This window comes from Dipodomys merriami, unplaced genomic scaffold, assembly GCF_024711535.1.
Source record: "Dipodomys merriami isolate MVZ:Mamm:240054 unplaced genomic scaffold, mDipMer1.0.p SCAF_19, whole genome shotgun sequence".
NCBI classification, from domain to species: domain Eukaryota; kingdom Metazoa; phylum Chordata; class Mammalia; order Rodentia; family Heteromyidae; genus Dipodomys; species Dipodomys merriami.
Genome location: NW_027203270.1, coordinates 14,221,884 through 14,249,731, shown reverse-complemented (window position 1 = coordinate 14,249,731; position 27,848 = coordinate 14,221,884). Strand labels below are relative to the sequence as shown.

The 27,848-nt window shown below is 40.4% G+C and overlaps 1 protein-coding gene across 1 annotated transcript in view; it reads left to right on the top strand.

Moving 5' to 3' along the window:
- Positions 1-2,877: 2,877 nt before the first annotated feature.
- Positions 2,878-27,848, top strand: part of Blmh (bleomycin hydrolase) — a 49,011-nt gene continuing 24,040 nt past the window's right edge. The window contains exons 1-9 of the mRNA XM_070027400.1: positions 2,878-3,095; positions 3,390-3,587; positions 6,138-6,247; positions 7,623-7,764; positions 8,419-8,507; positions 10,006-10,098; positions 24,285-24,440; positions 25,777-25,935; positions 26,073-26,140. Of these exons, the coding sequence (XP_069883501.1) occupies positions 3,083-3,095; positions 3,390-3,587; positions 6,138-6,247; positions 7,623-7,764; positions 8,419-8,507; positions 10,006-10,098; positions 24,285-24,440; positions 25,777-25,935; positions 26,073-26,140 (1,028 nt within the window). The 5' untranslated portion in view covers positions 2,878-3,082. The remainder of the gene's footprint in view (positions 3,096-3,389; positions 3,588-6,137; positions 6,248-7,622; positions 7,765-8,418; positions 8,508-10,005; positions 10,099-24,284; positions 24,441-25,776; positions 25,936-26,072; positions 26,141-27,848) is intronic.

The following is a 27,848-nucleotide window of genomic DNA, read 5'->3' as shown; positions in this document are numbered from 1 at the left end:
GACTACAGAGGCGTGAGCCACCATTGCCTAGATCACCTCTTTCCTCACATTCTCCAGTAGACATGAAGTTTTCCTTTCTTCCAAAAGAGTTTCTCTAATATTTATCTCCCTCTCAATTTACTACATTATATCTTCTGCTTGTCCTGCTCTTTCTGCTACTGCTGCCTTCTCTAAGGTTTTCTCTGACCCAGTGGCCAAATCAATTCTTGCTAGACATTTCCAAAGCTTGTGGATTATCACTATCTTCTCCTTGCCTTTCTAGGATTCCAGGACATAGGTTTCCAGATCTTCAAATGTTGTGACTATTCTTAAAGTCTTTTTTTTCTTACTGGCTTCTCTGTTACCTATGCCTTAAATGTTAATATTTCTAGAGTCAATGTGGCTTTCCCCAGTGGCATCTTAGGAGAAGTACAAGGCACACATACCTGGACTGGATACAGCTCTGGGCCAGGGTATGAGATTTGGCCAGTAAAACTTGGATAGGAAGGATTTCAGCCCCTGCTTACCACACTCAACCTGGTGCTATCCTTGGCTCTCTCTCTCTCTCTCTCTCTCTCTCTCTCTCTCTCTCTCTCTCTCTCTCTCTCTCTCTCTCTAGCTCTCCCTCTATCCTCTTTCCTGCTGCTTCTTGTTTCAGTTCTAACCTATACTTCATTTCTAGACCTTTCCATGTGCTTCCTGGACTTCCGTTCTTGGGATACCTGTAGTCACCTCTTACCTGCCAAGTTCATGCAAAATTCAGATCTACAGCTCCTCGTTATGCTATTTTTCTCTTTTCCTTCTCTTGGTTAATGACACCAACTTACGTTCCACCATTCAACTGAAAACTTCAAGGTGTCTATGTCTCTTCCCTTTCCACGGTTTAAGGCTATTATTGTCTCCCAGGTATAGTACTCCAATAGTAACTTCTTTGTCTCCAGAATCTCTCCTCTCCCACTGCCTACAGACTCTTCTTTATACTGATCTGAGTGTATTACTCCTTTGTTTAAAAACCCACTTTGGCTTCTAATTAAGCATGAGATAAAGTCCAGATGCTCAGTGCGGCATATAAAACCCTTTATATCCTGGCCCAAACCTACTCTTCCAGTCCTGCACCTTGCCCCTGCTCTCCACATGTAGTTTGCTCCTTACCACATCAGGTTATGATGCACTGTGGCTTGAACATGACTTTACCATGTGCTTTAATAAATCTATGTCCTTGTTGGTGCCCCAATGCCTTTCCTTTATTCTTGGCCTTGTAAAGTCCCATCCACTCCTTAAGATTATGTTCATTTGTTACCTTGTCTCTGTGTGCATGTATGTATATAGTGCTAGGAATCAAAACCAGGGTCTTACCATGAATGCTCTATCTCTGAATTACACTCCTAGTCTGGTCACCTCTTTGTATGTGTGTGTGTGTGTGCACATGTGTGTGTGCATGCACTCAGCTTTCTGGTCACATCTTGATTCAGTTACCCTTGGTTGTATTTAACAGCTGTCAATTGCTTCTAACTTATTAGCAGGCCAATATAGATTATCAAGAAGTTGCTTTGCATCTCTTTTCTGTATATCATGTTTCTTAAAGGAAGGATTAAAATTTTTCATCTTCCTACCATCAGCAGCTTGCCCAGTGTCAAGCATTTGGTAGATATGGAATAACAATTATGATTTGAGTCATCCAGGAAGTTCAACCATTTTGTAAAAGGGTTTGTTTCTTTCGGCATAATTTTAGTTTGTTCCTTTTCTTCAGATACTGGAAGGAATCTCAGAAAAGGATGGAGTCCTTGGAGATAGTTGCTATGTCATATTCCCAAGTCTCTCCAGGGACACAGAGATTGTGAGTTCTCAAATGACAGTCTGTATATGGATTTTTCCAGGTAGCATTATTCCTTAGGGATGGTTTTCATCCTAAGACTTAGATGCCAAGCTCTACCAAAAACTCTCTTTGTTTTGAATAGCAGAGTTCAATGTTAAGTATATATTTAGTTGTTTTAGCTCCTGTGGGAACGTCTCCCCCCAAAACCATGAAAAACTGCTAAATTATCTTGAGGGGAAGGGTGTATCACTGCGAGGTTTTGTAGAGGGATTGACAAGACAGTACTGACGTGTAAGACTGACCTCTGTCTTTGCACCCCATGCTGAGACCAAAAGCCAACCATGGGCTTCGTTTAGTCTCAAACGCTTTTGTTCCCCCTTCCTCTTCCGAGGCTAGGAATGAGACCCAGAGCCCTTGCACAGGCTAGGCAATCCACTCCATCACTAAGCAACGCCCTCAGCTTTGTAGTTTCCTTTAAATGAGCAGGTTTATATTTGTAGAACCGTGGTAGTAGTTTCTGGGTTGTGTGGGAAAGAGCTCGCTTCCCATTTCCTCTCAAATACGAGGACGTGGTGGTTCGATCTGGAATCCGAGCAACACGATGCCATTGCAAAGACACAGATCGATCAAGCCGAGTGCTATAGGAAAAGCCCGTGGGTGGGGTTGTCAACCCATCCTAAGCCCTGATGAGGGCTCTAAGTTGACGCTCCTCATTTTTTCCCCCACCGCCCCGAGCCTCCTTCCGTTTTTTTCAGGACACTTTGGGGGATGGGGGGGTCCATTCCTGGGGACCCGGGCGCGGGTTGGAACCCACAGATCCTGGAGTGGCGCCCCTGGCGGTCAGGAGGCGGGATCACAAATGGCCGCGGGCGCCGCCCCAGCTTGGCGGCTGGCCTGGGGCTGGCGAGGGCGGGGGGCGGAGGGACGTGGGGAGTGGGGGCGGGGGGCGGGGCCTGGGAGCTGGGGAGCAGGGGAGCATGGAGGGCCGGGGCCCCGGAGCCCGTGTGGCGCGTCACCGCGACCGCCCCCGCCGGCCCTCCTCCCCCCCGGGCGGGGCCAGCTCCGACGGCGCTGACTCAGCAACGCGAGGGGGGAGTTTTGTCCCTCCGCGGACCCCGTTTCTCCGGACCTCAGTCTCTCCACCAGCCAGCCGGTTTCCTTTTTCCGGCGCTCCGGGTGCGAGAGCCAAGTCGCGGCTACTTCAGGCGGTGGACTTCGGGGTAACCCCGGCACGCGACCTAGGACCCCCAGAATTGATATTACCCCGTGAGAGGCAGCGTGGGCGCCATGAGCAACGCGGGTGAGGCGCCGCTCTTCCCGCCGAGGGCTCGCCCTCCTACCTCCCCGGTCATGGGTCCTCGTGTGAGGGGCTCGGGGAGGCCCGGCGGCGCGGAGGGCCGGGGGGGCTGCGCCCCGGCGCGGAGGTGGCGGCGGCGGTGAGGTAGCCGGGAGGCCCGAGCGGCCTAAGGGGGAGGACGCCCGCCAAGGGCGGCCCCGAAGTTCCAGCTGGGATGCTGGGAGCCCCGAATCAGGGGTCTCACCCCCGACCCCCGGCTTCTGAGGGGCCTTGTAATCGCATCTGCTCTTCCGGCAGGACTGGATTCCGAGAAGGTAGCAGCTCTGATTCAGAGGTTGAATTCCGACCCCCAGTTCGTACTGGCCCAGAATGTCGGGACCACCCACGACCTACTGGACATCTGTCTGAAGAGGGCCACGGTACAGGGCGCCCAGCACGTCTTCCAGCACGTGGTACCTCAGGAGGGCAAGCCCGTCACCAACCAGAAGAGCTCAGGTGAGGGGCTTCCACTTCTTAAAACGTTTTTACTGGACTTCTTCCGACAGCAACCCATTTTGGAGGGTTTGCACTGCCAGAACTTAACAGTAGTACATCACTAGAGAATAAGCAGGCCTGTTGGCATATTTCATTTGAGGACTATAAAGGGTCGAGTCCAGCTTGTGCAATTTACTGTATTGTGTCTTGATGTTAAGTGTTTGCAACCCCATGTTTGGTAGGTCTAGTCTGTGCTCTTGATCACACACACACACACACACACACACACACTGTGCTCTTGATCACACACACACACACACACACACACACACACCCATGCAAAAACGTTCATGTCCTCGAGGACTGTGCAGAATTGCCCTGAGAACCATAATATATAAATACATGAAAGAGAAAAAACCCTATGTAATTACATCAAAAGAAGTCCTTTTTTTTTTTTTTTTTAAGTATGCTTCTTGGTTGCAGCTGTTCTTGTGCTCATAGGCTCAGTTTCCACCAGTGGACAAGTTTGTAATCCTAAAATTAAGTTCTTGCGTCTGGCTGATTGAGAGCTCTTGTTTTACTATTTACAAGCTAGCACCTCTGTCAGTGAAACAACAATAATAACAACAAAAAAAACCCCAAACCAAAAATAACATCTAGAGTGAAAGATTGGTCATCCAGAAATCTAAGTAAGAGAAACATTCTCAGAATCAAAATTGTGCCAAAAGGATTTTTTAGAAGTCTCTCTCCATTTAGAAATGACTCTTGGTCTATCCATACTGACAGAAAGCATCAAAACTCATATAGTGTGCCACTTGACATGGGTATTGTATGTACATTCTATTTCAATAAAATGGACTTTTTTAGTTTTAAAGGAAAAAAATCTTAGCTTTGTACTAATGTTTTGCTGTAGCAGAAAGTGTAGTAGAAAGTGAACTGTCAAGCTACAAATGATCCAGTTAGTAATGTTGTGGTGATCAGTGTTACCTAGTTTAGGTTCCAGTCATCGTTCAGAAAAAGTTTGGAAATACTTATCAGAGCAAGTCAGGTCTTACATGTTCTGCCACTTTTATTTATAAAATATTCAATTTTTTTCTTGTTATGGAATTATTCTTGGTCAGTATAGAAAATAAAGGACCAATAGAAGAATAATTTTTTGTGCATGTCCATCAAGTCTTTAGTCTGTGTGTACATAATATGATCTCATACTTTACACATTATTTATCCACTTTTTGTATATTATCCATAAAGACCTTAAGTCAACACAGGAAGGAGTGACATTGTGGAGGTTCTGAGTAATGAAGAGGCTGAGACTTAGTATAAAACTTTCAGGGACAGCATCATGAATAGATTAATCTAAAACATACTAACTTGACAAAAAGATGAGGTATTTTGATGGAAAGAGTGGGTCTAGTGATGGCAATGGCACTGATGCCAAGGTGCAGGTAAAAAATCTGAATCTGTGAAAATGAAGTGGAAAAACAGGAAACTTTCTAAATAAACATGTTAACATAACTTTTAACAGGTAATTTACTGTTTCATCTATGTCTCAATTTTTTAAAGTTTATTATTATTATTATTGAGTCACAGTCTTCTTGTTTTCCCAGATTGGCCTTAGACTCTTGGCTCAAGTGATCCTCCTGCCTCAGCCCTCCCAACTATCATTTGTGTATATAATCCAGTTGGCCAGTTATCATTCCACTTTGGTTCATTGTTGATTTATTTTTAAAACTTTTTTTTTTTTTTTTTTTTTGTGGGCTTAGGACCTCAAGCTCTGGTTAGCTTTTTCATTCAAGGGAATGAAAAAGGTACTCTACCTCTTGGTTTTTTTTTTTTGGGGGGGGGGGTCCAGTCATGGGGCCTGAACTCTGGGCCTGGGCGCTGTCCCTCAAGGTCTTCAGCTCAAGGCTAGCGCTCCACCACTTGAGCCACAGCACCACTTCTGGCTTTTTTCCTTTTGCTTATGTGGTGCTGAGGAATCGAACCCAGGGCCTCAGGCATGCAAGGCAAGCGCTCTACCACTGAGCCAACTTCCCAGCCCCGGTACTCTACCTCTTGAACCACACCTTTCCTTCCAGCTTTTTGCTGGTTAGTTGGAGATAAGAGTCTCAGGTTTGTCTGTCCAGGCTGGCTCTGAACTAGAATAATCAGATCTCAAGCTCTTGAGTAACTAGAATTACACCCAATGTCTATTCATTTTGTTGATTGTGTTTCTTCTTCTGATGTGGTTTACTTAAATGATAATGGGATTTTTTTTTTTTCAGTACTGGGGATCAAACCTAGCATCTTGCACATGTTAGGCAGATGCTCTACACTGAGCTACATCTTCAATTCTGTAATGGATTTTATGTATATAAGTAAAAATTGAAGTGTTAAATACACCAAACCTTTACATAGAGGTCTCATATAGTTATTCCTACCTGCCTTTCGTTTTGCCTTTGTTGTAATGTTTTTGTTCTTTCTGATTTAGTGCTAATGGTTCGAATCTTATCATGGGTTCATTGTTAAAAGAGTTGTAGTATTGAAGTCTTTATGAATACTCATCATAATTTCTTGTTTTGCTTGTTTTAGGACGATGCTGGATCTTTTCTTGTCTGAATGTTATGAGACTTCCATTCATGAAAAAATTTAATATTGAAGAATTTGAGTTTAGTCAGTCTTACGTGTTTTTCTGGGACAAGGTATGGGACTGGTCTTGCATAATTCTTTTTGTTTGAATAACAACCCAAGTAAAGACTGCCTGTTCATTTCTTGCTTTTCCAGTTACAGCTTACCCTTCTACTATAGATGTAATATCAATTTATTTTGAATTCCAGAGTATCAAAAATTGACTTTTTTCAAAGGCTTTCTTTTTTATATGCTGGGGAATCAAACTCAGTGCCTTTTGCATGGTACTAGTGAGCGGAGCTGTAACTTTTTGGTTGGTAAGTTGCAATGAAATAACAAGTTTACTAACTTACTGCTTATTATTTATTTAATTTTTTTATTATTATTTGTTTATGTGGTACTAAGGAATTTAAACCCAGGGCCTCATGCATGCTAAGACAAGCACTAAGCCACACTCCCAGCCTGCTTATTATTTTATTTTATTTTTTGCCAATCCTGGGGCTTGAACTCAGGGTCTGGCACTGTCTCTTTTGCTCAAGGCTAGCACTCTGCCACTTGAGTCACACTGCCACTTCTGGCTTTTTCTGTTTATATGGTACTGAGGTATTGAACCCAGGGCTTTATGCATGCTAGGCAAGCACTCTATCACTAAGCCACATTCCCAGCCCTCTACTTATTATTTTTTTTATGTAAAATTTTTAACTTTTTAAAAAAAATTTATTGTGAAGGGGATGTACAGAGGGGTCACAGTTACATAAGTAAGGTAATGAGTACATTTCTTTTCAAACAGCATTACGCCTTCCCTCGATTTCTCCCACTTTCCTCTCCCCTGACTCCCTTACCCCTCTTAACTTCATTTTCAATAATTACATTTTTAGCATCTTAGGTTATCTCCTGTTTTAAGGACCTAGTTCCTCCTTTACTGGTAGTTGTCTGAAAAAGTAGAAACTATATGTTTCACTTAAATATCTTTAACACATGTATAAGTGTCTAGTAGATGTTTATTGATTGAAGACTAAATAATCAGGATTTATTTAAATATTAGAATATGTATACAGTACACATTTATGCAGTATAATGAAATACATGTACATAGTAGAAACTTCAAATATTCTTATGAAACTAGATACTAATATTTAATTAGCAAGTTTGGTTTTGTTTAATTTATTTACTTATTTGCTGATCCTGGGGCTTGAACTTAAGGTCTGGGTGTTGTCTCTGAGCTTCTTTTGCTCAAAGTTAGTGCTCTACCACTTGAACTATATGAGTCTCATGGACTTTCCTGTCTGGGCTGGCTTCAAACCATGTTCTTCAGATCTCAGCCTCCTGAGTAGCTAGGATTACAGGTGTGTGCCATTGGCACCTAGTTTTAACTTTGGTTTTAAAATGTTGAGTTCATGAGAGGTCTAAGACTTGTATGTTACTGACCCTCAACTTCCTCTATTCTAGGTTGAGCGCTGTTATTTCTTCTTGAACGCTTTTGTGGACACAGCTCAGAAAAAGGAGCCTGAGGATGGGAGGCTGGTTCAGTATCTGCTTACAAACCCTACAAATGATGGCGGGCAATGGGATATGCTTGTCAATATCATTGGTAAGAGACTTTCTCTAATAGAATTGAAATTCCATATAATTGAACAGAGTACCATAGTTAGGAATAGGCCATTTCTTTGTACAAAGAAATTTGATCTCCAGAAGGCTACATAGTTAACTATGAGGCATCATTTGTGTGTGTGTGTGTGTGTGTGTGTGTGTGTGTGTGTGTGTGTGTGTGTGTGTAAAATCTGTCTCTTGAGTTAGTCAAGAACATTAAAACTGCAAGTATTTGGGCTGGAGATATAGGTCAGTTGTAGAGTACTTTCCTACTATGTGAAGGCCTTGGGTTTGATCCCTAGCACCACAAACAAAAAAAGCAGACACACCACATACAAAAAGCAAAAGCCTAAAAATTTGTAACTGTTTGAAAATGTCTACATTCATAACATTTTCTTAATTTTTTAACATTTTCATGAGGAGACCATGTGCTGAGCACTTTTCACAGTATGATAGGCAAAAAGGATAAAATGTGTTTTAAAATAGTAGATAAATATGTTCTTAAAAACCCATTTAATAATACAAAACATAAGATTTTTCTGAATTAAATGAGCAAAATACAGCCTATTTTTTGAAGCAGTATATCTTTTTACAGGGTTTCTAATACTAGGGTATATTTTTGCTTTATCATACACTATAATTTGCTTTCTTTTAGAAAAATACGGCGTTGTCCCTAAGAAATGCTTCCCTGAATCTCATACAACAGAAGCAAGCAGAAGAATGAATGATATTCTGAATCACAAGGTACAGTGTATGGAACAGGGTGGCATTGACTTTAGCATACTCATCTTAAAACTTGTTTGGCTTTTTTAAAGGGACACCATAGCCACTGATGTCACGGTCTATCAAAAGTAATGTATTAACTTTTAAAATAATTTAATTTTTTTCCTCTTAAAATGTTTCTCATTTTATTTCTGTTGATATTTTTTCCCCCTAAATGTTGCCTTTTGAGTACTCAAGGGAAAAAACACAGTGTTTAGTTACTATAGGCCACATGGTGCTGTTCACTTGGTTCTAATGGAGTTGGGCTGAGGCTGTTTTACATACCTACAAAATAACTATAAAGCTTTCTTATTTCCTTTTTTTTTTTTTTTTTTTGTAGGTGTGGGGCTTGAACTTAGGGCTGGGTACTGTCCCTGAGCCTCTTTGTCCTCAAGGCTAGTGCTCTACTGCTTGAGATAATGTAGCTCAAGCAGTTTTTGATTAATTGAAGAGTCTCACAGGGACTTTTCTGCCCAGGCTTGCCTTAAACCGCAGTCCTCAGATCTCAGCCTCCTGAATAGCTAGGATTACAGGCATGAGCCTGTAAAGTATTAAAGAGTATTCTGAGTTCATAAACTTCTCCAGACCACATCAGTGTGGTTTATCCACCCACAGAAGGATTGATGTAGTCACTGAACTGTTTGTTGCTTAAGTTATCTTAGTGAATCATTTTCTCTTCTCTGCATAACCCATTTTCCCAAGGAGGACTTTAAATCCTATAAGGATGCTGCTCTGCTAGCTAAACATCTTTTTTGAGAACTGGGAGTTGCAGAAATCTGCTATCCTTATCTACAAGGCTAAAATTGGATCTGTCAGCCCTGGGAACAAAGATTACAGTTTAAAGTAAATACAAATGTATTTTCCTCAATATTAGAAGTAGGCTATTTTTTCACCCAGGAAACTGGGAATTCTTATTCAAAAACTAAAGTTTCATTAATAGTACAGCTTTGGATTTAGTTTTGAGAGGGAACAAGATTCTCTTCAGCATTGGAGTTTATTTTCAGATTTGACTTTATTTTGAGCATTTCTTAGTATTGAAAGCAACAAAAAATGAGAACTATATTGAGAGTTGATAGCCCCATTGTTGTAGTGAGTTGGTAGAGAAGGAAAATTGAATAATCACATTCCAAATAAAAATCCTTTAGAGTAGCTTAGCGCTCTAATCAGCTTATTTCCTGTTTGTTTGCTTGCTTTTTAAGGGTGATTGGCATTATTGAATCAGATATTTTTTCCACGCAAAAAATACAGATAATTAGTTGTAGAGCAGGAACAGTTCTGTTTAGTATTCTTTGGGGATAATCCATGTCTTATCTCCTTATGGACAATATATTTTTGCTGTGTGTATATGTATACTAGCTGGAGAAAAACATTTGTGTCTATAAACTTCTCCTTGGGTCTTCAGAGTATAACTGGCATTAATCTGTTAGTTTTATTTGCAGTTTGTATAACTATTGGAGTACTAACTAAGTTTCTCTCATAGATGAGAGAATTCTGTATACGACTGCGGAACCTGGTACACAGTGGAGCAACCAAAGGAGAAATCTCAGCTACACAGGACACCATGATGGAAGAGGTAATAAGAATCGTTTGGATTTTTTGTAACTCTTCTAAAGAATTCTTAGAATATTCCGTCTGTTAACCTGGTTTGGAAGTGTAGCCATTGCAATTAATATTTTAATTAAATGAAAATGACTTATTGTAGCTGAACAAATAAAAATCTGAGGCTTAACTTTCCTTTGCATTTTAATACAGGATTCATACTCATATTTTAGGTTTAGTAGCCTATGTATAATTTGTTCATTTATGCATTTTGTAAACATTGAATACTTTCTGCAAGTTTGACACTAATGAGAAACAAAGATAAGAAAACTAGTCTTGGGGCTGGGAAGGTGGCTCAGTGGTAGAGCACTTGCCTTGCATGCATGAGACCCTGGGTTCGATTCCTCAGCACCACATAAGCAAAAAGAAAAAAGCCGGAAGTGGGGCTGTGGCTCAAGTGGTAGAGCGCTAGCCTTGAGCTGAAGAGCTGAGGGACAGCGCCTAGGCCCAGAGTTCAGGCCCCACAACCGGACCCAAAAAAAAAAAGAAAAAGAAAACTAGTCTCTGCTGGCAAAACACATGAATAATGATAATAAATCTTTACAGGATTTTGTGGTCATGGTGGGGAATGACTGATTCAGTAATAGGGAAGATATCTGAGCTAGCTCCTCAAAGAGCAGTAGGAATTTACCAGGTGTCTAATATGGAAGGTTTCTCTGGTAAAGGGAGTGTGTGTGTATACTAGCATTAGATGTAAGAGATCCTAGACAGATGTCAGGACTTTTAGTTTTATTCAGTAAGAGTAAAGATGATGAGCTGCTGGTGTTATATTGTTAAAATAGTATATGTGGAAATATTTTAGAAAACTTAAAAAGCACCAAACACATACCAAGTTGTAAGAGTATTTATTATTGAAGCAGATAAGAATCTTTATTACTTAATACAGTTTATAATCCAGAGTAAATATTCATAAAACTGTGAACTTACTTTGAGAAAAGAACAAGTATTATCTTTTCTGACATTGAGCTCATTAGTAGTTCTCATTTCAAGATTGTGAAGTTAAAATGGCTGAGTTTTTCAATGTGTTTCATTTTAGTGTTTCTAATGCTTAACTTGTGTTTGTCTTCATATTTTAAGAATGGCAATATAGGCAGGCACCGGTGGCTCATGCTTGTAACCCTAGCTACTCAGGAAGCTGAGATCTGAGGATCAGGGTTCAAAGCCAGCCCAAGCAGGAAAGTCTGTGAGACTCTTACCTCCAATAAACCACTCAGAAAACCAGAAGTGGTGTTGTGGCTCAAGTGGTAGAGCTCTAGCCTTGAGCTGAAGAGCTGAGGAACAGCACCCATGCACAGAGTTCAAGCCCACGACCAACAACAACAACAAAAAGAATGGCAATATAGAGTGGTCTGTGGATTCGGCCTGTGTGAGGTCTAGCCTTCTCTTTACTTAACTGACATGTAACATAGAACAGTGTCTTAGTTTCTTTTGTGTGTATGTGTGTTAGACTTGGGGTTTGAGTTTGGGGCCTAAGCTCTGCCCTTGAGCTTTTTCACTCAAGGTTAGTACTCTACCACTTCAGCCACAGCTCCTCTACTGGCTCTTTCAGTGCTTAAGAGAGATAAGAGTCTCATGAACTTTCCTGCCTGGGCTGGCTTTGAACCATGATCCTCAGATCTTAATCTCTTGAGTAGCTAGTTTTCAGACATGAACCACAGTGCCCAGCCTGTCTTAAGTCTCAGTTTGTATGTTTGTTTGTTTCTTTTGACCCCTACTGGTGCTTGAACTCAGGACCTTATGATCTCCCTTTGCTTTCTCACTCAAGGCTGGCCCTCTACCACTTGAGCCACAGCTTCATTTTGGCTTCTTGGTAATTAATTGGACTTTCTGCTGAAGTTGGCTTTGAATCATAATATTCAGATCTTGGCCTCACGAGTAGCTAGGATTACAGCATGAGCCACTGGTACCTAGCATAAAGTCTTATGTTTAACACAGTACCTGTTTCTCACATATTTGTTGTAGATGAATTCAGAAGTTTCATTTAAAACACATTTGAATTATCTCATATTTATCTTTCTGTACTTCTTAAATGTTTCTATTAAAGTGAGATGTTTTACTGTAGAAGGAAAAAAACCACAGATTTAGATTCTGGCTCTATTAATATCCTGTAATCTTGGGTAGATCACTTGAGATTCAGTTTGGGATTTAAGGTAATTTCCTCATTGAACTTTTTTTTTTGTGGGGGGGGGGGGGTCCAGTCATGGACCTGAACTCTGGGCTTGGGTTCTGTCCTTCAGCTCTTCAGCTCAAGGCTAGTACTCTACCACTTGAGCCACAGCGCCACTTCCAGCTTTTTTCTTTTTGCTTATGTGGTGCTGAGGAATGGAACCCAGGGCCTCATGCATGCAAGGCAAGCACTCTACCACTGAGCCACCTTCCCAGCCCATGAACTTTTTTTTTTTTTTTTGAGGAAAAAAGTAAGGAATTAAATACAAGAATGTGAAATAGTAAGTATCTTGCATGGAGCACAGTCCAGTAAATGTTATTTTTCTTCCTCATTGCTTGAAATAAAGTGACAGAGGCCATCCCTTCTGCATAATTTGCCTTCATTTATGATTAGGTTAAGATAGTGGAGGTGTGGCAGGATGGAGATTCTGCCTTTATGGAAAAGGTCCGAATACTGCTTCTTAGAGACCTAAGTATCATCTTGGCTTGTGATGTTTACTTTAATGATCATTGGATTACTATGTTGTAAGATCCATGTCCTAATCATAAGATTGCTGGAGGAAAGTAATTGGCTGATAAGAATTAGAGCAGAGGGTTGAAGGTGTGGCTCAAGTGGTGGAGCATCCACCTTGCAAAGCCAAGGCCCCCAGTTCAATCCCTAGCACTAAAAAATGCTTTGCAGTACAGGGGGAAATATATAGGACAGATACATTTTTCAAATGTTTTGTTTACCTTTCCTACCTTTACTTGAAGAAATAGTAAGGCACCACTTTAAGTCCCAAGTATAGGTATTTACATAATGATCCTACCTGAACTGTTCATCAAAGACTTCTATGTGGTAGGTTTTTAAATTTTTACAATTCTCTAAATGACTACTCTTTATTGAAACTGACTCTTTGGTAATAAAGGTTCTAACTTCATATAAAGCCACAAATTAGTACTTAAGATTTGCCTGGGATTATGGGCAAGTCAAAATGATGACTTAAATGAACCACCGTGTAGCTCAGAAAGCTTTGAATGGCATGTGTTTAGGCTAAAGACAGTTTTTCTGAGAGAAGTACATGTTGCTTATAAAGGCAGATCTGTTTGGAGATGTATAGCCACTTCTGTAACAATGTTTTCTCATTGTATCCACTCTTCTAGGGGGATCCTTTTAGGATTGTTGAATTCCTACCAAAATCTGTCTTTTATCAACAAATTCATAAGTAAATGCCAAGAAAAGGGACAGAAAGGTATTTTCATTGATTTAGGAAAGTATATAGCATAGTCCTCAGTTCTTAAGAACAACACAGGACTAGTGATGTAGCCCAGTAGTAGAGTGCTTGCCTTATAAAACTTCAGGCCCGGGTTGGGAAGGTGGCTCAGTGGTAGAGCGCTTGCCTTGCATGTATGATGCCCTGGGTTCAATTCCTCAGCACCACATAAGCAAAAAGAAAAAAGCCAGAAGTGGTGCTGTGGCTCAAGTGGTAGAGCGCTAGCCTTGAGCTGAAGAGCTGAGGGATAGCACCCAGGCCCAGAGTTCAGGCCCCACGACCGGACTCAAAAAAAACAAAAAACAAAAAACTTCAGGCCCTGAGTTTAATCCTAGTGCTAAAAAATGGAAGGAAGGAGGGGAGAAGGAGGAGGGAAATGAAGGAAAATGTGTATTTTTGATATGTCATGCCAAATCATCCTGGAGTTTTTGCATCAGTGTCTGATAGAACTTGTTTCCCTTTACTTTATAAAATAAACAATTCAAGTTTTGCCAATCTGATAGGTAAATAATACTGTAATTTTATTTTGTATTTTTTTTAATCTGGAGAATGAACACCATTTCGTGAACTCTCTATTTGTATCCTTTATCTATTTTTCTTGTTAACCTTTTACTAATTTCTTTTTGTGGTGTCGTGGTCCCCACTTTCCTCTAGGTCATTCTGGACAATGAACCCAGTACCTCCTGCATAGGAGTCAGGCAGACACTCTAAGTTACATTCCAGCCTCCAGAAGTAAATGAATAATAAGTAATCTAAGAGTGATACATGCTATGAGGACCATAAAATATGATAATTAGTAGAGGGGACAAGTCTTTCTGAGGTCAGATCTGATCTGAAATGTGGGTAAAGAAGAACATCCCACACAATACAGCAGGTACAAATGCTCTGAGATAGAAAAAAAAGATGGTATTTTTGAGAGCTAAAAAGAAGATATGGGGCTGGGAATGTGGCTTAGTAGTAGAGTGCTTGCATAGTATGCATGAAGCCCTGGGTTTAATTCCTCAGTACCACATAAACAGAAAAAGCCAGAAGTGGTACTATGGCTCAAGTGGTAGAGTGCTAGCTTTATGTGTGTGTGTGTGTATGTGTGTGTGTGGGGGGGGGGTTCGTAGGGGCACTGTCCCTGAGCTCTTCAGCTCAAGGTAAGCACTGTACCACTTGAGCCACAGCACCACTTCCAGTTTTCTGGTGGTTAATTGGAGACAAGAGTCCCACTGACTTTCCTGCCTGAGCTAGCTTTGAGTTGCAGTCCTCAGATCTCAACCTCCTGAGTAGGTAGGATTATAGGCCTGAGCCCCCACCAGCACTCAGTTTAGAGTACTAGCTTTGAGCAAAAGAAGCTCAGAGACAGTGCCCAGGCACTGAGTTCAAGCCCCAGGACTGGCCAAAAAAAAGAAGAAGGTATTGTGTTTTGAACTTGGAAAGCAAAGATGAGAGTAATTGAAACAGATCTTACAGAGGAAATGGGAACTGGCTTATATAGGACCTACAGACCATGGTACAGCTTGCATTTTATTTAAATGACATACTTTTGTTTTAAAAACCTTTACTCTGGGGCTAGGAAGGTGGCTTAGTGGTAGAGCACTTGCCTTGCATGCCTAAAGCCCTGGGTTTGATTCCTCAGCACCACATAAGCAAAAAGAAAAAAGCCGGAAGTGGTGCTGTGGCTCAAGTGGTGGAGCACTAGCCTTGAGCTGAAGAGCTGAGGGACAGCACCCAGGCCCAGAGTTCGGGCCTCATGACTGGACCCCCCTAAAAAAAACAAAACAAAAAAACCTTTACTCTGCCCAGATACAGGTGGCTCATGCCTATAATCTTAGCTACTTGGGAGGCTGAGATCTGAGGATCATGGTTCAAAGACAGCCCGGGCAAGAAAGTCCATAAAAGTCTTACCTCCAGTTAACTACCAAAAAGCCAGAAATGGAGCTGTGGCTTAAAGTGGCAGAGTGCTAGCCTTGAGCACAAAAGCCCAGGGATAGAACCCAAGCCTTGAATTCAAGCTTCCAGGGTAGGGGGAAGGAGACAAAATGTTTACTACGAAGTTGGACATGGTGGTGCATGCCTGCAACCCTAGTAAAACTGGGCAACTTAGGCAGGGGGATCAAAACTTCCAGGCTAGCCTGGCTACATAGTGAGACTTTATCTAAAACAAAAACAAAAACAAAAACTCAACAAACCCAAACCAAATAAAAACCCTCCCTCTGGGTGTTTTATACCAGCTATAAATCAGCAGGAAAAGAGGGGAGACACAATAGGAAGCTAATTGTGGTCACATAGATTAGAGATTATAATGGCTTGGGCAAGGTTGGTAAGAGTGAAGAGGAATACATCAATTTCAGGGTAGATATTGGGAGTGATCCTGTTAGGGCTTGCTGATGAGTCATTTGTGAAGGACAAGGAAAGTATAGTGTCCAGGTGATGTCTTGGTATCTTCTGATGAGATCTCGCCTATATGAGAGAAGGGTGTTTGGAAGTTAGGGCAGTAGGGTAGAGAGTGTGCAGAAAGGGATGATGTGTGAAGGAGAAAAGTCAGAAATGAAGAAGCAAGGTTTTGTAGGAGGGACAGATCGATCTGGTCTAAAGCTTTAAACTCTAAAGTACATGTGACTCAACCGGGGATTTTATTAAATGCAAATTGAATAGGTCTGAAGTGGGGTAAGAGAATCTGCATTTATATTTCCTTTCTTTGGTTCAAACATCACTCTAGAAGCAATCTCAAGATCATTATTTGACTACTAGTTATCTGTATCTAAATCATGTAACTTCTAGATATACTTTTATATGTCTTTCTCGGTCTGAATATACATTTAATGCCTCTAGAAGTTATTTTACTTGTGTGCCTGACCAAGTAGCTTCTGTTTTGTTGTTTTTAAACAGATCCTTGCCCTTCTTCCATTCTCCACTAGGAAGCAGTAGAGAGCTATCTTCCCTTTCTTTTCCATTTCTCTTTGTAGCACATTCCCTTATTCCTCTCTTACAATTAGCTCATTGCCCTCATTGAAGGCAGTTTGAATTGCCTTCAAAGTTCAGCTCTTTATGAGGACACTTATAGCCAGTATGCATGAACAAAAGATCATTTTGCCTGTGAACCTAGTTTTTCTATGAGTAAGACTAATTAAGGTAAATGATTTAAGAGCATTATAGCAAGCTGGGTGTGGTGGTGGACACTGCACTCAGAAGATTATGGAAGGAGGATCCCAAGTTTGGGCCAGCTTGGACTGCATAGGGACTTCAAGGTCGGCCTGGACTACATAGTGAGACTGTGTCTCAAACAAAAACATTGTAGCTTTGCATTTTACTACAGTTTATTTAATATTTATACAGTCCTTTAGATTTTGTTGTGCATACTCTCAACTCAATACTGGCAGTAGAAATGAAGATTCTATGATCCTGCCATGTTTGCACTGTCTTAGGCTTACCAGTTTTGCCTCTGTACAAACAACTTGGTTGAACTACCTTCTCTTCACCTTCCTGCCATTTGTGCCTGCTTGTAGCTGGATTTAGACAGAAGGTTCTCATCCTTCTGAATATTCATGACTGGTTCTCACCTGCTAGATCCTTCCCCCTCTCACATAACTGACTTTTCTTCCAGATTAATCCATGTAGGAATTGACTCAATCCTATTCATTTGTTTTAAAGTTGGCATCTGTACATTTTCCCCCATGTTCTATGTCTCAGGCTTTCTGTGTTGTTTTTTTCTTTTTCCTTTCCTTATGCTGATTCTGTTATTCACCATTGATTTCAGCAAGTCATTTAAAATAGAATTCTTCTCTAGAAAAAAGTACTTTTAAGAGACCAAGTACAGTTGCACTCCTTTATAAATTCAGATTTGCAAGTGCTTTCCAATTTATACTTTGCCTTCTGAGACATATTTAACTAGACCTTCTCATGAGACCTGCCTTAGTATGAGATACATTTAACTGGACCTTCCTGACACCAAATGTAGCTTTTCTGATGGGCCATAGATTGTTAGACGGGAATTATACATATCCACATAGGAAGATTAGTTTAAATTCCCAATTTAATTAGCAAGGATATACAGCCTTAATCAGAAGCCAGATGGCCCCAAGAGGTGAATGTAAATTCAGTGTATCCCAGCATGGCTTCCCCTAGCTCTTCCCTTCCAAGGACTGAAAGGATATCTTAGTGGATCAAAAAACTTAGAACTTTCTCCAGTAATTTATGTTGGAAGGAATAATTGCAAACACTAACTTGTGTGTGTATTTAAAAAAAATCAAAAGTAATAATTATTGGGCTACAGAGTTGGAGAATTGCAGAATCAGTTCCAGGTGCCACTATGCCAAACATCTCTCTGCCTTTAGCTTTCTAGCATTTTGGAAGGTGTATACTCCCTTAGTCTAGCCACTTGATTCTATTTCAATAAATTTTTATCAGGTTGGTCCTAACATTTATGTTTGCCAAAATCACAATTATAAGTCATATGTTCAGTGAATACTTCTTTTTTTGTGGAATAAAAACTCAGATTGCTATTGCAAAAAAACTGAAGTAGAATGTAGTCAGTACGTTAGCAGAGATATTTACTAGAAAGAGGAGGATGCATAAATCTGGCAGTAATTTAATAGAACAGTCCCAGATGGTTAGGCTGAAGCCAGCACCTAATGAGAATGAAGGCTATGTCTGTGGAGAATTTTGGACAATTCCTGCAGAAATAGTATATGTGTACAAGCCAAATTGATTTCATAAGTGTTGTAAAGTTTTATGTAATAAAAAAGTTTGTTTTCCTACATGAACTTCAATTTCATAACAAGAATGGCATATAATACCTAAGCACAGAGAAGAGACTTCATGAAAGATAACTCATCCTTTGTTATAATAATGCATACACTTCAAAATGATTGCACTATCATTACATCTGGGCTTTCTGCGACTACAGGTAGTGGCTATGGAAGGCCTTCTATCTCCTTCTAGAAACCAGCTCCTATATGTGTTTTTTCTTTGTGCTTAAAAAATTTTTTTTCTCAATCATCTGTGCTGATAAAGATAAAATTGTAATCATTGTAATTGGTACAGAGATTGAACAATGTAGTAACAATGACAGAACTTGGTATCATATCATGATTTCCATTCTCACAGGTGACATCCTTTGCAATAACACCTTCTTATACAAAGAATTGGTCCATAATTACTGAGCCAAGTTCATTCACTCATCAGAATTTCCAGAGTTTGATCTGGCTGCCTGACTGTCTGGGAACTCCAGAGTATACAAGTACTGACAGTCAGAACTCATATATCCCTGTGATCCACTGCTCTAGTTGGCAGAATTGCATTAAGAACCTCCAGAGTGGGTACGCATGCCGAGAAGGCTTAATGAAATTCTTATGAGAATAAAAGAAGCTGTGAATTCAGTCAAACTCACTGTAATCCCCAGCAAGCTTCACCAGAGGAAACAGTGCTTTCAGTAAGAGCATGGTGTGCCACATGTCTTCAAAATGAAATGACTGTTGGAGACAGGCAGGCTGCTCTGGTTAGTGCATACACTTCCTCCTTGTCAGATTTTGTCACAGTTACTACTGAACGTGCTCATCCTTCAGACGTACTTTTCACCCAATTCTTGGGGTAATGTGAAGATCCCTAGATCCTTGGATGGTGTTGAGTTGCTGTCAGGAGAACCAAAACCACCAGCAGCTTCTTTCCCCTTTGAAAAGATCTTCACCATAAAACTAGTAAACAGGTCGCAATCACAGAAAATCAAGTAGATTCAGTCTCTGTCACTGCTACAGTAGATTGTTTCAGCTATGTTACTAAAGTTTCATAGTCCTGTGTTTTGTGTGTGAGAGAAAACTGAACATGAATTTATTGGAAAGAGACACCTACTTTCCGCTGCTTTCCCATTAGAAACAGGAGAGTAACTGCTAGCTAATATCACCAGACATACTGTGAAAGACATTAAATTTTTAATAGACATACCTGACACTGTTATAAGGCATTGGGTATTCAGCAGTGAGCCAATGGGTAAGAATCCCTACCTTTTCATAATTTACATTCTATTGGGAAAGGCAAACTTTATACATATATATATATATATATATATATATACACATATATGTATAATGTACACTCATGTGCATATATACATATATATATATATATATATACCAGAAAGTAAGTAGTATGAAGAATAAATTTGTAACTCTATTCTGAGGAATATGAGTGCACATCATTTATTTAGTTTGCTATAGTGATTTGTGTTCAGTAGTATTTTTTCTTTGTCCTGAATGCCGGATAAATTTTGTGAGAAGCAGATGACACTCCTGCTTTGCCCACTAGAGGGCACACTTGGTCCAAAGCTCACCTCCAATTTTGTACATTTGAGAACAGGGGACCTTACTTCACAAGAGCAGTCTCTTATCAAGAAAATACAGTTTTGGGTCTGGGAAGGTGGCTCAGTGGTAGAGCACTTGCCTTGCATGCATGAGGCCCTGGGCTCGATTCCTCAGCACCATATAAGCAGAAAGAAAAAAGCCTGAAGTGGCACTGTGGCTCAAGTGGTAGAACGCTAGCCTTGAGCTGAAGAACTGAGGGACAGTGCCCAGGCCCAGAGTTCAGGCCCCAGGACCAGACTCCCCCCCACACAAAAAAAAATACAGTGTCATGGACCTTGCAAATATTGCAAAATTTGCTTTTTAACTTAGAGTTCACTCAACTATTTATTAAAGCATTACAAGCTAACTTAAATGTGAATGACTTTAGGTAATTTATAGTCCTGGTAAACAAATAGTATAAAAGCCATAGGGCTCAATTTACAGAGCTTCACTGGAATCAAGGAAGAAGAGTTGTCATCCTTATCCACATTTATATCTTAAATATTTATATATTATTTTTAATGATTTTTTTAGATTAAGTGATTACATAAATTTCACATATTTCACGCACAGTATTGTGAGATAATGATACTTGAAGTCACAAACACATTTTAACCTTCACAAGGCAAATTGTCATTATCATGGTCTATAGTTTGTGAATTCTGTGAGCTTTAACAATACAACTATTTCTTCCACATCAGATTAAATGTATTTTTGATAAAAATTCTTATTTATAAAATATATGTAATGGGCCATGAATACTGTCTTGCAAAAAGTTCACCATAGACTTCATTTAGATAGTTGAAATGCAGATTACTTCTAATATATAATATGCCTTGCATATGATAGGCAAGCAGTCTACTAACATCCTGAGCTTCAGTGATGCATTTTTGGGGAAAAGGAGGGGATAACTTAATATTTTTTACTTTAGGTAGGGAGTCAAGCACAATAAAATACTTTGCAAATTATATTGCCCAACATTCATACCTACCTTTAAAGTATGTATAAAAGTAAACAGAAAGGCTGGGAAGCTGGCTCAGTGGTAGAGTGCTTGCCTTGCATGCCTGAGGCCCTGGGTTCGATTCCCCAGCACCACATAAGCAAAAAGAAAAAAAGCTGGAAGTGGCGCTGTGGCCCAAGTGGTAGAACCTTGAGCTGAAGAGCTGAGGGACAGCGCCCAGGCCCAGAGTTCAGGCCCCACAACGGACCCCCTCCCCCCCCCCCCAAAAAAAGTAAACAAATTTACTTAGTCACCCTAACCTTCATCAGGCCCAGTCCTATGTTCCCTTTTTGTTGTCCAGAGCTTAACTGAACTGGATTCACTGCATATGGATAACAGAATTAATCATAATGGTTTCACTCTTGCATATACTTAAGGCATTTAATCATTGAATATACTCTAGTTTCTGTCTATAAAACCTTCTTAATGGGGCTGGGAAAGTGGCTCAGTGGTAGAGCGCTCGACTTGCATGCTCAAAGCCCTGGGTTCGATTCCTCAGCACCACATAAGCAAAAAGAAAAAAGCCGGAAGTGGCGCTGTGGCTCAAGTGGTAGAGCGCTAGCCTTGAGCTGAAGAGCTCAGGGACAGCGCCCAGGCCTTGAGTTCAGGCCCCATGACCGGACCCCAAAAAAAAAAAAAAACCTTCTTAATATAAATTGTATCTAGCCGTACATCTTCCCTATCTTTGTTCTGACCATAGTTAGTAGTGGTAATGTTCTTGTGGTAACAGTTTCCTGAAGTTGCCATTGTGGCCTTGGTGCTAAGCAAGTACATAATGACTCTAGTCTGTGTGAATCCATAGCTAGAGTAACTCAATTCCTTTTGCTTATGTGTTGTCCTGCTCTCCCCATCTTTTCTGTGCTAGAACTACCAACCTGAACATTATTTAACATTAAAGAGAAGTGGTTCAAGACCAACAGTTCAGGTTCATAAAATGCACAGTAAATCCTAATATAGGAAGGCTCTCTAGTGGAAAGCACAACAAAATGACATAAAGACAAGCATGACCTCTTTTGTAAGTTAATATACTTCTGTAAAATTAGTAGAACTATAGCAATAAAGAACAATTGTAGCCAGCTGCCAGTAGCTCACACCTGTAATCCTAGCTGCTCAGGAAGATGATCACAGTTCAAAGCCAGCCCAGGAAAAAAAGTCCATGAGACTTTTGCCTCCAGTTAACTACCCAAAAAGCCAGAAGTGGAGCTGTGGTCCAAGAGGTGGATTGCTAGCCTTGAGCATAAAAGCTCAAAAACATCATTCAGACTCTGAGTTGAAGCCCTGGGACCAGCACGCACACAAAAAGAATAAAATGCTTATTCGTACAGCAACATGAATATGCCCTGTGATTCTATTTATATGAAATTAATGAATAGGCAAAACTGATCCTTAGCTGTAGAAGTTGTGGATTATATACTGTAAAGAAGTCAGATAAAGCTTTTTTAGGTGTTCTATAATTGACACATCAGTATTTATATGTGCTAAAATCAAATGAATTGGCTGGATATTGGTGGCTCACTCCTGTTATCCTAGCTACTCAGGGGAGACGGATCTGAGGATTGTAGTGTGAAGCCAGCCCAGGCAGGAAAGTCTGAGAGACTCTTTTTTTTTTTTGGGGGGGGGTCCAGTCGTGGGGCCTGAACTCTGGGCCTGGGCACTGTCCCTCAGCTCTGCAGCTCAAGGCTAGCACTCTACCACTGGACCCACAGCGCCACTTCTGGCTTTTTTCTTTTTGCTTATGTGGTGCTGAGAAATCAAACCCAGGGCCTCATGCATGCAAGGTAAGCACTCTACCACTGAGCCACCTTCCCAGCCCTCTGAGAGACTCTTATCTTCAATTATGCACCAAAAAAGTCAGTGTGGCCAGGTGCCGGTGGCTCATACCTATAATCCTAGCTACTCTGGAGACTGATACCTGAGGATTACAGTTCAAAGCCAGCCTGGCAGGAAAGTCCGTGAGACTCTTATAGCCAATTAAACACCAGAAAACCAGAAGTGGTGCTGTGAGTCAAGAGGTAGAGTGTTCACCTGGAGCTGAAGAGCTCCGGGACAGTGCCTAGGCCCAGAGTTCAAGCCCCACAGCCAACAAAAAAAGAGCTTGGAGCTGTGGCTCAAATGGTATACCGAGCACTAGCCTTGAGCAAAAATGCTCAGGGATGGCGTCTATGGTCTGATTTCAAGCCCTAGGACATAAGAAATAATAAATTGAGTTGTGTACACTTAGGAGCAATGCATGTTATATTCTTACTGAATGTATATAAGTAAATGAGTTCGTGGGAATTTGGATTTATTTGGTACAAACAGTGTAGGCATATGAGAGATGGAGTTTGGTCAATCTGGTGACTGGGCAGAAAAGAAGAGGTAAATTACAGCATTATGTTTTTTAAAAAAATACGAGAATTAAGATAGAAAAGGAAGTACTTTATATATTCTGACTTTTATAAGGTTTTTCTTTATTTTTCTATTTTTGCTATTCTATAAAATGAAAACAGTGTAATTGTATCTTCAGATTATATTGAGGCTAACTTGAAGATGTAAAGACATCATTAGGAAATTTGTTATTTAAGGATTGTGATGTCACTTAGTGGTAGAATACTTGTATCACTTTTGAGGCCCTGGGTTCAATCCCCAGTTCTGCTCCTGCCTCCCCCCTCAAATAATACATTACTGTCTTGCAATCTTAAAAAAAAGGGTATCATATTACTAAAAGTTGCTTGTTTTTCAAATAATACTTTTAACAAGCATCACCATCCAAGCTCCAGCCGAAAATTCAGTTAGTGACTGTTCTATGAATAGAGACCACCATCACAATCAAAGGAAAACCTCAATGCATAAAGGAAAGGAAATTTGTTTATAAATTATGTCATTGTCACTTGACATATCAGGAGAGCAGCAACATTGCTGGTTATCAATGTTGGGCAAGTTTCTTTGCTAAGGAAGTTTAATTTGCAGGATGAGTACTAAGCACGAGACATTAACATTTCGAAGTTTCATTGTGTAGAGTGTTTATTTGAGAACTTGGAGTTGACTGATAATCAAGCCACAAGCATCAATCTTACAAATTTTTGGAGCAGTATTAGATTTCTGGTTGAAACTTCTGGCTTGAATTTTTTTTTTTTTTTTTTGTCAGTTGTGGGCCTGAACTCTGGGCCTGGGTGCTGTCCTTCAGCTCTTCAGCTTAAGGCTAGTACTCTACCACTTGAGCCACAGTGCCACTCCTGGCTTTTTCTGCTTATGTGGTGCTGAGGAATTGAACCCAGGGCCTCATGCATGCAAGGCAAGCACTCTACCACTGAGCCACCTTCCCAGCCCTGACTTGAATTTAGCCACTAATTTCTTACTTTGCCCAAGCTTAAGGAAAATGGAGAAGTTGAAAATAACACTTTATCCTTAGCTATTGCTTATCTGTTCTCTTTTGCAGATTTTCAGAGTGGTGTGCATCTGTTTGGGTAATCCTCCAGAGACATTCACCTGGGAGTATCGAGATAAAGATAAGAATTATCATAAGATTGGCCCCATTTCACCCTTGGAGTTTTACAGAGAACATGTCAAGCCACTCTTCAATATGGAAGATAAGGTTGGAGACTGGCACTGGCAGCCGCTGGCTGTTTATTTTGAAATACCTGTTGACTATGAGAAAGAGTAGAAGAATGTTGAGTTAATGTGCATGATCATCAAATTTGATGCTAAACAAATTTTTTATTTTTCTTTCTCTGAAGAAATTCTTATGCCTAGTTAGTCAAGCCAAGCCAGGATATATTACCTTTCCCAGTGTTCCCTTAAGACTTTTCTGACTGTGACAACACTCAGGCCCCTGGTTTGGGCCCACAGTTATTCTGCAAAGACTATGTAAATGAGATATTTCTTACCATGGACTTAGTGCACCTCCATACTATGGGCCCCTCTAGGAACCTTATTTTTCTTTGGGTGGTACTTGGGTTTAAATTGAGAACCTTATGTTTACCTTGAGTTATTTTTTCTTTTTCTTTTTTTTTTTTTTTTTTTGCCAGTCGTGGGGCCTGACCTCTGGGCCTCGGTACTGTCCCTCAGCTCTTCAGCTCAAGGCTAGCGCTCTACCACTTGAGCCACAGTGCCACTTCTGGCTGTGGTGCTGAGGAATCGAACCCAGGGCCTCATGCATGCAAGGCAAGCACTCTACCACTGAGCTACCTTCCCAGCCTGACCTTGAGTTATTTTTTGAGTAGGGTCTTACATTTATACCTTGGTCAACTTATTTGGTGATTCTCCTATTTATGCTTTTCACATAGCTGGAATGACAAGTGTATTCCGCTGTGTTGAGCTCTTTATTGGTTGAGATGGGATCTCACAAACATTTTTCCAGGCTAATCTTAAGCAAAATTCCTCCTGGTCGTCACTTCCTGAGTAGCTAAGATTATAGGTGGGAACCACCATCTCCTGCCTCCTCTGGGAACTTCCTTTTTAGAGGAAGCATTGCTTTTCCTAGTCCTTCCTGTCCCTCAGGTCTTCCTCATCTGCGTAGCAAGATTACCAGAGCTTCTTTCCTTGATACTCTTGCAAGCAAAGTAGATTTCTGGGTGAATCCTGTCTTATAACTTGATATCAGGGAGCTTTACAGTGATAGGCTGTCCTAATTTGTCTTACTCCACACGTGCAATTTTTCACAATTAGTTTTGGGGCAGTCCTTACCAATAGAAAAGTCAGATGCAGCTTCCATATGTGTCCCTTGCACTAATTAGAATTTGCAAGGATCTTTCTCACATGTGTTTTACTACTTTTTCTTTCGTAGTTATTTTACATTGAGGCTGTCATATTTATTTTTGTAGGTAGAGATGATGAGCTTGATGCAAACATAGGAACCTTGAGGAGAAGTATGTGTCTTGCTTGACATTCCTGGTTTTGTGCTCTAATCGGCATGTTCTTGATCTCAAAAGATTTGTTTTGTGAATGACCCAAGGCCCCAGCACAAGTACAACAAACTTTACACCGTAGACTACTTGAGCAATATGGTTGGAGGAAGAAAAACTCTATATAATAACCAGCCCATTGACTTCTTGAAAAAAATGGTTGCTGCTTCCATCAAAGATGGAGAGGTTAGTATTGTTTTTCTTTCTCAAACTGGGGTTAAAATAATACTAAGTATCCTGCTTGAAAAAAAAATAATACTAAGTATACTAAGTATAATACTAAGATAGAGTTTATGCTGACTTCCTCTTTGCTTTATCTGTAGGCTGTGTGGTTTGGCTGTGATGTTGGAAAACACTTCAATGGCAAGCTGGGACTCAGTGACATGAATGTGTGAGTACAAGAAACTGAAAATAGAAAAGTCATTTGTGAGTTGTTGGTGTTGAGAGTACTCTTGATCCTTAATGACTCTGCTGAGGTTCATCCCAAGATTAAAATTGGCCTAAGAGTGGGTCTCTTTCTTTATATCCTGTAGCATATTAGGTCTTATAGCAAAAACTTCACATATCTGACTGTATTAGTCAGTAACTCAAGATCATACTTGAGCATAAATCATGGGTGTTCCTAAAAAACCATCCTGTATTAGAAAACCCTAAAAACACAACTGATTCCTATATAAATCTGCTCAGCGCACTTTTGGGAATGTGATGAAAGGCTTTCTGGACCTCGTGTTTGCTATTTGAGCCATCTTAAACTGCTCACCTTGATATCTTAAGTATTTTGTAATTTGTTGGCATACCTTAAAACTTTCTTGTCTTTCATGATATTGAAGACCCATTTACAGACTAAAATCATACAATATTCTTTGACTGTTAAAATATACCATTTTAGAGTTACTTATTGTTAGTAGTAAGAAATTGAGTAAGTGCATTTTTTTAAATGGTACTAGGATTTAAACTCAGGTACTCTTACCACTTGAGCCACACCCCAGCCCTTTTATTTTAGTTATTTTTCAAATACAGTTTGGAGTTTTTGCTTGGACTAGCCTTGTCCTCAAACGTCTTATGCCTCCTGCATAGCTCTGATGACAGGTGTACACTATCAGGCCTAACTTACTGCATGAGGTGGGGTCTGCTAACTTTTGCTTGCCCTGACCTCAAACCGGATCCTCCCAGTCTCTACCTTCTGAGCAGTTTGAATTGCCTTTGTTTTTGTTTTTTTTTTTTGTTTTTTTGGTTGGTTGTGGGGCTTGAACTCAGGACTTGGGCACTGTTCCTGAGCCTCTTTGTGCTCAACACTAGCACTCTACCACTTTGAGCCACAGTGCCACTTCCAGTTTTTGAGTAGTTAATTGGAGATAAGAGTCTCACAGGGACTTTTCTGCCCCAGCCAGCTTCAAACTGAGATCCTCAGATATCAACCTCCTGAGTAGCTAGGATTACAGGCATGAGCCACTGACACCTGGCATATTTTTTTATAGTAGTTTGATTTGATTTTTTTAAATACATAGTTGCATTGTATTCCATCTTTCTTGATTTTTTTTTCCTTTTTTGAGACAGGGTCTCACTATGATGTGGTACAGGCTGGCCTGGAACTAGCCAAGTAGCTCAGGCTACCTTGAGCTCTGAATCCTCCTGCTCTTGCCTTCAGGTGCTAGAATTACGGAGATGCACGACCATGCTCAGGTTTGAGTAAATATCTTGATAGTTAACAAGAAAAAAGAAAAGTCTCCTAAAGAAAGGATTAGTGGCTTATTTTTTAAACAATATCCAATATTTTGCGCATTGTGTATTTAAATTTCACTATCAGCAGTTTAAATGAATTCAGAAACCAAGAGGTTCTACCATCCTGAAAGGGCCCATTTTGTAAAATGTTACTTCAAAGGCTTTTTTCAACTTTTTAAAAGTTTTCCTAGTAGCTGGGCACTGGTGGCTCATGTTTATAATCCTAGCTATTCAGGATGCTGAGATCTGGGATCAAGATCATAGACAGCCAGGGCAAGAAAAGTCCATGAGACTCTGAACTCCCAACTAAACAGCAAAAAGCTGGAAGCAGAGATATGGCTCAAGTGGTAGGGTGCCAATCTTAAGTGAAAAAGTTA